Raw genomic sequence first — 10,862 nt, 5'->3', positions numbered from 1 at the left:
TCTTTCTTAATTTGTTACATGTTCCATTTTCGGTTTTCACAAAGTGTACCCCCATATAGAAATCAAAGACGTAGTCCTACGTCAAAAAGTTGAACCAGGCTCAACTTTTCAAGCCAATTGAATTCAACTGAGTTGATCATTTGACTTGCCTAGTCTAAACCCAGCTTAACGGCTGGCAGAAGTCGCTTCGTGTCTGCCATTGGTGAAGAGTAAATAGAGATAGCAAACTATACTTTCTCTTTCTAAGAAAACAATGTGCAACGGAATCATTTTTGTGTCGAGTCAACTCATTGTTCGATTTTTGCACGTTGTGAATAATCTCGCAATATCAAAGGAGCTTATAAAATCAATATCAATCATGATACTTTGTTCGAATATCACGCGTGATATTAAGAGCGTATGAAAGCGGAAAAATATTATTTGATTGATGATTTTGCCAACACTGGGTGGGACATTTCGTCCTTCACAATGACGACCTGTCCAACTTGTATTTTAACCGGTGAACAACCCTTTTTGTCTCGCGATTACAATTGGGTGAGATTTTCCGGATACCATCGATTCCAGATACGCTGAAGCAGCTGTTGAGTGTGTAGCCAGTGATCTAGACGATTTTTCGTTATTTCGACGATATTCACCTCCGGAACAGCTTGGAGATTCGAGCGAACAAGAAAATGGGCTAGTGTTAGAACCTCGATATCGACAGAACCGATTGGATTCGAAGTCAAAGGACAAGAATTTAAGCAGCGTGGAGGAGAGTCTATATAGATAGATAGATAGATAGATAGATAGATAGATAGATAGATAGATAGATAGATAGATAGATAGATAGATAGATAGATAGATAGATAGATAGATAGATAGATAGATAGATAGATAGATAGATAGATAGATAGATAGATAGATAGATAGATAGATAGATAGATAGATAGATAGATAGATAGATAGATAGATAGATAGATAGATAGATAGATAGATAGATAGATAGATAGATAGATAGATAGATAGATAGATAGATAGATAGATAGATAGATAGATAGATAGATAGATAGATAGATAGATAGATAGATAGATAGATAGATAGATAGATAGATAGATAGATAGATAGATAGATAGATAGATAGATAGATAGATAGATAGATAGATAGATAGATAGATAGATAGATAGATAGATAGATAGATAGATAGATAGATAGATAGATAGATAGATAGATAGATAGATAGATAGATAGATAGATAGATAGATAGATAGATAGATAGATAGATAGATAGATAGATAGATAGATAGATAGATAGATAGATAGATAGATAGATAGATAGATAGATAGATAGATAGATAGATAGATAGATAGATAGATAGATAGATAGATAGATAGATAGATAGATAGATAGATAGATAGATAGATAGATAGATAGATAGATAGATAGATAGATAGATAGATAGATAGATAGATAGATAGATAGATAGATAGATAGATAGATAGATAGATAGATAGATAGATAGATAGATAGATAGATAGATAGATAGATAGATAGATAGATAGATAGATAGATAGATAGATAGATAGATAGATAGATAGATAGATAGATAGATAGATAGATAGATAGATAGATAGATAGATAGATAGATAGATAGATAGATAGATAGATAGATAGATAGATAGATAGATAGATAGATAGATAGATAGATAGTTCATCACTTTTTGGAAGAGTCGACAGAACTGCGGCAGTGATGCGGCATAGTAACGGAAATTTACACTACTTTTTTTTAGCTGTGCATGATAGCGAGTGGCGCCACCTTTGATTTAAACGCCATTGTTGAGGATACGATCATTGCTCTCGGATCGGAAGTAACAGCATGCCCCGTTGGTTGACTCTGATGCGTCGAAAAACAAATGCAATTGCATCCGAGGAGTAGCGGCGAAAGATACGAAGCGGGAAAATTCGTAGCTCAGATAGCACGTCGAGCGTTGCATGGTATGATTTCAATTCGTCCTGCATCTTCGATGGAAGAGGGCTATCCGACTCGTATGGATGTTCATCGTCAGACTGCAGCAGGTATTGAAGCTTGTTTACTGTCGGAATATATCATCGTTGCTGTGAATCATGGGGGGCAAAATTATTATTATTATTATATATCTTTATTAGGGAGGATTTCAGCCTGAGGCTGGTTCGCCTCCAGAGGGCAAAATTATCTCGGAACGATATCCAGCGTCATTCTTTTTTTTTTATATTAATTTATTTGTACAGGCTCAATCGAATAAACTTTACAGAGCCGAGTTATCATTTGAATTATACATGATTAATGTCTTAAATCTAGAGTTAAAGGAATTGAACCGATTACTCGCGGTCGTCTCGAGGTTAGTGGAGATTTACAATTTTTTGGATGGGGAAAGGGAGAAGAAGGTTTGAAATATGATTTATAATACAAATATTTAATTAATCCTAAAACCTGAACTTATTTCTATTCATCTTGAAGACAAACATTAAAAAAAAAACTACACGCACAATACACAAACTAAACACAAGGTTAATCAAACTAACAATCTAAGGTTAGTATTCTTAAAGTAAACATATATGAGTTTCATAAACTCCAGATCACGTCTAGCCAAAATATCCCGAACTGGAACATTAGGTTATCCAGCGTCATTCGTCCCCACTAAACTTTGGAAGGTCGGTTTTTGGCAGACGATGATGGAAGTTGGTGGATGCTAAGGATGATGACATCGCAGCAGTGCTGTTAATTTTCAAATCAATCGATTGAAGATGAACCCCTTTCTCAATCGAACTTCATCGTCACTGTCAATTGAGTCACACACTATAATTTGATACACGACAGTGGAGTCGGGATGATGTTGGTTTAATTTTAGGTTTATGTCGGATAAATGTCGGGTCATCATCGGGTTGGGGTTTGGTAGAAGTCAGGTTGATGAGCTCCGTTTGTGTGTAGGTTACATTCAATTGAAGGATATCAAGCGTTTCTCAAATGAGAATGATCCATGCATTCGGCAAATGACTAAGCTAACTGATACCCAGGAGGTCCCTTTGATAGAGGATAGCTGCTTTTCTCATTTTCATCCAAAATGTTCAATTGATTTTGATACAGCACTGCATCGTAGAGCTTAGAAAAGGATGATTTCCTTCCCGTTTTGACAGCAGAAAGCCCTTTAGCCTGCACAAGTGGTTCTCAAAGTTGGTGCGCATCGTGATGTGTCGCTCGAAGTTCTCCGCAGCATCTAGTTTGCTATCTCCGATTGAATATTGGTGAACTCCGTGTTCATTCTGAATCGCGTTGCTGGTCGCAATCGCTGACGATCATCACATCTCGAAAAGCCAACAGCCGTTTTAGGACTAACTGGTCCTCCGCTAACTTTTTCTCCTTCTTGCTTACCACCTCGAACCACTGAACTACGCGCACCGGACGTTAACAACAAAATAAATTAGCACGATTACTCCTTCCCGTCGTGTTGTGCTGATCTTACACGAAAGCGATGGAAACACCACAGATAATCGTGCGAAAATATCCTTCGCGACGCGACACGTGATGCTTCTACACAACCACGGAACAAACGACTGAAAGAGGAGCACGTGAAATCGTTCCCCTAAATTCCTGAATTGGCAATAACTTTCAAACACTAATTCTTTCACAACTGAAAACTATTTGCTTTTCACCTAGATAACTGAATTCTTCTAGATGAAGTACCACTTACTTATAGCATATAAAGGGTGTATTCGATGAAAATGGCACACACATATTTACTCACCAAAATTAACACGATTATCGGATTTTATTGAAATTTTCAGGGAATGAAAAACTACTAATGAGTACTCACACCTTTCTTTTCACTCCACCCATCAAATTTTGTACAACCGATTTTCCAAGTGTTTTTGTTGTTTTTACCTAAATTTTCTTCAACTCCAGCTCTGTTTTAAAAGTTTTGCGATGTTTGTGAAGTTCCGTCTTCATAATTGCCCAGAATTTTTCAATTGGGCAAAGTTCCGGTTCATATCTTTTGGCACAAAATTGACTCCGTTGCACAGTGTTGCTTTTTGCCGTTTTCGTGCGCATTTTAAATAGCTTCTCAAACATAGATTTTAAGGGTATAGTTTGTTGAAAGATGTTTTTGCATATGTTAATCCGCTTCTTTTGATGTAGACGGTTTGGTGATTAATGCACCTAAAAGTGAGATCAAAACAATATTTTTTTATTTGATTCAGATAGAGACTTAACGTCTCCAATAAAGTTGAAGCAAATGTTATTTTAAGCAACTTTGCTCAACACTCAAAATTTCTACCTCTTATAAATTGCGAGATATGTATCATTTTTCGTGAAAGGCCCCTTTAAATCATGTTTTTTAGTATAACTGATTTTCTAGGCATCCTACAATTTTGGTTTCTTGTACAACTATATTTTGCAAGTTTAAACACATGCTTTTGCTGAACATTGTAACTAATTAGCTCTTGAAACAAAACAGTTATTCTTAAATAATCGATATTTTTAGGGGTATTTTCTCCTCAAATAACTATTTCCGGCGCAAATTGGCGCAAAATTCTAGGACAAGACACTGAAGAAGTCTGCACATTGTAGACGAAGTACGCGTATCTGTCAAGGATAAGTAAATAAGGTAGTGGAATTAAATGGAAATTACTAATCCTTCTCTCTCTCATTATCGAATTAAAATGTTTGGACGGTTCTAGAACTGTTGCACCACTTTCCTGGCCATTTACTGTCCATTGGACCACTTTTATGACCACTCCTTTCCTTCTTTCGGGCACTCAGACGCTCCTTGAAGGTTCTTATAACACAAAACACAGTTGTTTTTGCCATTCCAAGCTTTTTAGCGATTGATTAAAGTGCACAACATTTTTTCATGGACAATTTCTTGTTTCTACGACTATGAATGGAACTGCTCTATGAATCTGGATAGAGCTGAAATAACAGCTTTTGTAAACAATGACTTCTCTCGATGATTTCTAGATACTCCAGGCACGCCTACACAAACCAACATATCCATCGGGAAGAGGAAGTCTTCTCCACTCGATGGTTATGTCGATTTGCCAGTGAGAGTCATGACTTTCGAGAAATCATCGAGAGAAGTCATTGTTTACAAAAGCTGTTACGCCCTAATTCTAGCTCTATCTAGGAATAACTATGAAACTAAACAGATGTCCGTGCAATCCACTATTAATAATATTTACTAAAATTTTCAGGTTTTATACTCATAGCGTTAAAAAGTTACAGATTAAATTTTCGGTGTGACAATTCAGAAATTGATAATGTAGTTTGTACACACTAAATATAAATTATTCTCAATGAAAACTGAAATCGTACTAGGATTTCAAAATAATGAGGAAATTTATGAAAATCTTTATAATCTGTATTTTAGATAAAAATCTGTATTCTTGGTCTTGAAATGATCCAGGCAATCTGTAAAATACAGAATAATCTGTAAATGTAGCAACCCTGGTACGCATATTTCGTGCCAGTCAGTCAGTGGTTGCCGTCTGTGGGTGAAGGTAGGTAAAGACGCTGAATGGCGCTCAAAGAAGAAAAGATTGGCTCCAGGCAGGCGGGCACTCTTCTCTCGCATTAAAGATGATGAAGCAGTAGAGTAGAGTAGCTGGGGGAAAAAGGACTCTTTAGCTGAGGTAGAGCTACTACAAAGCTGCTGGAGACGGTTCCGTTTTACTTATTCGTATCCGTGCTCTTTTGTCCATTTCGATGCCGCCGTCAGCGCCACCGCCGTTTCTGCTGCAGTCGGACCGACCGCTGTTGGTAGGTATGTTTATGCCGTTGGAGGTTATGCTTCTTGATAAAAGGTTCACGTCGACGCGCTGACCGGTGCGGAAAGGTAACAATCGAACTAACGGGGGGTCGGCAAATCTTGAGTTCGTTAGGATGTATGAAACGATTTTTATCATGGTAAATTCAGTGAACAATGTTTAAAACTAGTTAGTTTGTGGACGTTTTTCATTATGCGCTACATTTCATGTATCGGGACGGGACACATTGGGACGAAAACAAAAAAAAGCTGTCTATCTCTAGCAAGTTAGCAGGTATGAGCAGCTAAACTCAACGTAATTTCGTTCAGAAAATCATACCCTACTGTTACATATACAATCCAAAGAGGGATCTAAGGGGATGCTTAATAAATTTTCTAATAAAATAGCTGAATGTTTTGTTACGTTTTGCTGTTTTCATGACCATTTTTCCAAGTATGTACATTAGGGTGGGTTGCAGCTTCGACAAAGTTGTGTGGTATAGTATTGTAGTAATACTAACCTCAACAAATTACCCTTTTGAATAATTCCTTATCCCTTACTACGGACCATGCATCACATGGGAAGTATAATTCCATTACACATCATAAATTAAATACTCACTCAGCTTGTGTGTGCGGTTCGTATTGCGTAAGTACAGTCGTTCGGATAACGACTTCGTCGCGAAATGGCCACCAAAAAGGCGCAGGAGAAGAAATTGAAGGAGATTCGGCGGTCGCTATTTTCCACGCTCAAAACGATCGAAGCTTTCGTGGAGAACTATGAAGAGGATCGTGATTTCCCTCAAATTCCTGTGTGGTTGGAGGTACTGGACCAAGCCTTCCATGACTGTGTGAAGGTTCAGTCAGATATCGAGAAGATGGACAATGGAGACGCCCCGTTCGTTAAGCACTTGTAGGAACGCCGGGAATTCTAATCTAGGTATTGTGCAACGAAGGGATGGATCCACCAAAATGCTGTCCAGCAGCAACCGACTAGCGTCCATTTACGGCTACCTAAAATAGATCTGCCGAAGTTTGATGGCGACTATTCACGGTGGCTCGGATTTCGTGACACCTTTAAGTCGATGGTGCACGACGTACAAGAAATTCCACTGGTGGCAAAACTGTAGTTTCTTCTCCAGTCGTTAGAGGGCGAGGCACGTATGCCTTACGAGACGTTGGATATTGTGGCAGCTAATTATGCCACCATCTGATAATAAACGCTTCCTCAAAAAGCAGTTGTATCGTACACTTCATGATCTCGGTCCAATCCGGAAGAAATCTGCACAGGATCTGCATAGTCTTCAGGATGACTTCCAATGCCACGTTAAGGCACTGGCAAAGCTCGGAGAGTTGGCTGAAACGTGGGACATCCCACTGGTCTGCATGCTGTCCTACAAAATGGATTCAACTACTCTGAGTCTGGGAAGAACATGCAGCTAAATCGGAGAACATTGGGTACGAGGCGTGCATCGAGTTCCTCTACCAGCGGGTCCGAATTCTACAAACAGCATCGGGCTCAATCAGCGCCGGTCAAGGTGGCCGGGTCCCATTCCTTTAACAAGAAGCAACCACCTTTGAAACCGGTTGCCAACACCGCTGTTACAAGTCCGCGTTCAAATCCACCAACCTGCATTGCATGCTCTGACAGGCATCTATTGTTCCAATGCCCTACATTCCAAGGGATGACCGTTGGGCAACGACGAGATTTGCCGTCGCACATTGCACGGAACTGTGATTCTAAGTACACCTGCCGTCATTGTCATGAACGGCATCACACGATGCAAGCCACCCACCCACGGTGCAGCAAGCAAGTTCTATCGGATTGAACAATCCGTCTTCCGAGGTGATTTTTCCCGCTCATGGCAGTTCTCCAACAGCTGTCCACATTTGCACTCTGAATCGAAGATCGATTCGGAAATGTACACTCCGCTCGAGCATTGATCGACTCTGGTTTGCAGTCGAACTTTATCTCGAAGAAACTAGCTCGTCGTTTGTGTCTGCAGTCGGAACGAGTAAGCGTTCCCATGACCGGCATCGGGGAAGCAACTGTAACGGTTACGCAATCCGTCGTATCCACCGTCTACTCCAAGGCCAACAAGTTTTCCAGCAAGTTGGAGTTCTTGGTCCTACCAAAGCCAACCGCAGAGCTTCCCACTACGGATGTCAACATTTCTATGTGGAAGATCCCTCCGAACGTCACATTAGCTGATCCCACGTAAAACGTTTCAGGTCCCACTTGACAAGAGTGGCAGAATAATCCTCGGTGAAGGATCGCCAGTACTTTTCGAGACGGTCTTTGGATGGGCTGTCATTGGCCGTTGGTACGGCACATTTCCACCTACATCTCCGGTTTGCCACATTGCCACCACTCGAAATCTAGAATCCATCCTGGAGTGGTTCTGGGAACTAGAATCCATGGAGCCTGGCAGAATCTACTCTGCGAAGGAAGTTGCTTGTGAGGAGCTGTACCAAACTACCACAACTAGAAACGCTGACGGCTTCGGCATGACAGACTATTTTCGGCAACCCAAATTGAAACACTATTTTCACTGGATTTTCTTACGAAAACACTTCGCTGAATGCATGCAAACGATTCTTTATGCTTTCAGCTTCAATTTGACTATATTTTTACCACTTAGAAAAAGCAATCTAGCAAGGTTTTCTTGAAATGCAACACACGCACTACAAATTGTAGCTGATTTCGAGTTGCCGATAATAGAACAGCAGATTTACATGCAGTTCAAATGGAACGGTTGCCGAAGAAAAATTGGTTGCCGACAATACTCGCTCTCACTAGAGAAGATTGGAGCTTTGTAAAAGCGTTTCAAAACAGTTTTTGACAATTCTTTCGACTGAAATTGCTAGATCAGCTGGCAGCAAAAGATTGTAAACAAACCAATACTGCATATGTGTGCGTTCCTTAGAGAAAAAGGCTATAGAAAGAAGGTCGCTGCTTAGGTTGCCGAGAATACGTAAATTCCCCTATGTAGTGTCTCTGCCAAATTCAGAGCATCCCCATATTCAACTTGGTGAGTCCCGAGCCATCGCCGAACGTCATATGCGATGCTTGGAACGCAGACTTGATCGTGATGAAGCAGTTAAGGTAGCCTACCATAAATTCATCGACGACTACTTACGACTTGGCCATATGGACCACTGGACCACTACTACTTGCCACATCACCCTGTGTTCAAGGCCAGCAGCACCACGACAAAGGTACGGGTCGTATTTGATGCCTCCTGCCGTACCTCTTCTAGTAGTTCGTTGAACGATCTTCTACTCGTTGGCCCAGTCGTGCAAGAGGATCTTCTTTCGATTCGGATGCGGAAAAGATGTACCGCCAGATTGGAGTTAGGCGCATCGATCAATCACTCATCCGAATCCTCTTGCGAAACAAGCCGACGGATCGAACCTCCACGTTCGAGCTTCAAACCGTTACATACGGTACATCCTCTGGCCAACGATGAAGGTGAGAATTTTCCGATAACCAAGAAGGCCGTACTTGAAGATTTTTATGTGGACGACCTCATCATGGGTGCAGATACCCCAGAAGAAGCCATTGAACTTCGTCGTCAGCTCACTTCTATGTTGCATTCCGCTGGTTTTCCATTGAGGGAATGGGCATCCAACAGTTCGGCAGTTCTGGCCGAAATCCCTTCAGATGAACTGGCAATCCAGCCTTTCTATGAATTTTCCGATGAGCAGTCGGTGACCACTCTCGGACTGATCTGGGAACCGAAGCCCGATATTCTTCGATTCCGTATCCAGCTACCAGTTCCTGCTACCGTGCTCACGAGAAGAAACGTTCTGTCGTACATCGCGCAGATCTACGACCCACTGGGCATTGACGACCAACGACGGGAAGCCTTACGCGTGGGATGAACCACTTCCAACAAGGCTCCACGACGGTACTGCAATGGCTGAGATCATTACCCACCAGCTGGAAGACGTTTGTAGTCAATCGAGTGTCCAAAATCCAGGAATCGACAGGAGGTCATCTGTGGAATCACGTCCCGGAAAAAGACAACCCAGCCGATGATATTTCCCGTGGTCTTGCGCCATCCGAACTTCTCCACCAAGAGCGATGGTGGACTGGACCTGCATGGCTCAAGCTGACTAAGAACCATTGGCCAAATAAACCCGTCGACTCCGTGTCATCCTCCAAAGCATTCGTCGAAGAACGTAAGGTGTGCCTAGTGTCAGTCCCACCTCCTAGTGATGCGCTATGTGACCGCTTATTCAATCGGTACTTGTCCTATACCAAGCTGCGAAGGACCGTGGCGTACTTTCTCCGGTACATACGTGAGCTGCATGCATCAGCCGTCAAAAATCATCCCGATGGTGCTTGTGCGGCATCATGCGAATCATTCACGTACCTCACTGCCTTTGATCTTCAAGCCGCTGAACTTGTTGTGTGTCGGCTTTCCCAGCGCAAAACATTCCCGGCAGAGCTAAATGCCCTATGCAGCGGCCAACCGGTCGATAAATCATCACCAATGAAATTCGTCAACCCGGAAATCTCAAAGGATGGTCTCATCAGGGTCGGTGGCTGACTCCAATACTCCGGCGATTGGCTCACCTATTGGCCGACCACTATCATCGAACACTGATGCACGCAGGACCGCAGTTAATGATGAGCACCATCAAGCAAAGGTTCTGGCTACTTCGTGGCAGAGATCTACTTCGACAAGTGTATCACCAATGCCATACATGCTTCCGCCGCAAGCCGGTATTGATTCACCAAACAAAAGCAGATTTGCCGAGCTCCAGGGTAACCCCGTCACGGCCGTTTTCAGTCTCAGGGGTAGATTACTGCGGCCCAATTCTCCTGCGCGGTCCACACCGTAGGGCAGGACCCATTAAAGCATATCTACATCGCAGTATTTGTGTGCTTCTCGACACGAGCCGTACACCTGGAGCTCGTTAGCGATCTCTCCACAGCAGCATTCTTGGCTGCTCTAAAGCGGTTCGTTGCGCGGCGTGGCAAGGTCTGCGAACTCCACTCGGATAATGCTACAAACTTCAAAGGCGCCGCAAACGAACTACACCACCTCTACAAGTTGCTGAAGACCGACGACAGCAGCCAAAAACTCATCTTCG

General features: G+C 42.0%; 1 protein-coding gene across 1 annotated transcript; it reads left to right on the top strand.

Annotated features, from left to right (window-relative positions):
- Positions 1 to 9,293: 9,293 nt before the first annotated feature.
- On the top strand, positions 9,294 to 9,644 carry LOC135710853 (uncharacterized). The gene has a single exon (XM_065233549.1). It carries the CDS (start codon positions 9,294 to 9,296, stop codon positions 9,642 to 9,644), a length of 351 nt encoding a protein of 116 aa, XP_065089621.1.
- The last annotated feature ends 1,218 nt before the right edge of the window (positions 9,645 to 10,862 follow it).

This window comes from Ochlerotatus camptorhynchus, unplaced genomic scaffold (assembly GCF_037179485.1).
Source record: "Ochlerotatus camptorhynchus isolate MF236.1 unplaced genomic scaffold, CSIRO-AGI_Acam_v1.1 ptg000404l, whole genome shotgun sequence".
In the NCBI taxonomy this organism is placed as follows: Eukaryota; Metazoa; Arthropoda; class Insecta; order Diptera; family Culicidae; genus Ochlerotatus; species Ochlerotatus camptorhynchus.
The sequence above is the reverse complement of the archived record's forward strand: the minus strand, read 5'-3'. Positions and strand labels throughout refer to the sequence as shown.

What these genes read in the sequence shown, in the direction of transcription:
- LOC135710853 (XM_065233549.1), top strand. Translation starts at nt 9,294, where the DNA reads ATGGGTGCAGATACCCCAGAAGAAGCCATTGAACTTCGTCGTCAGCTC.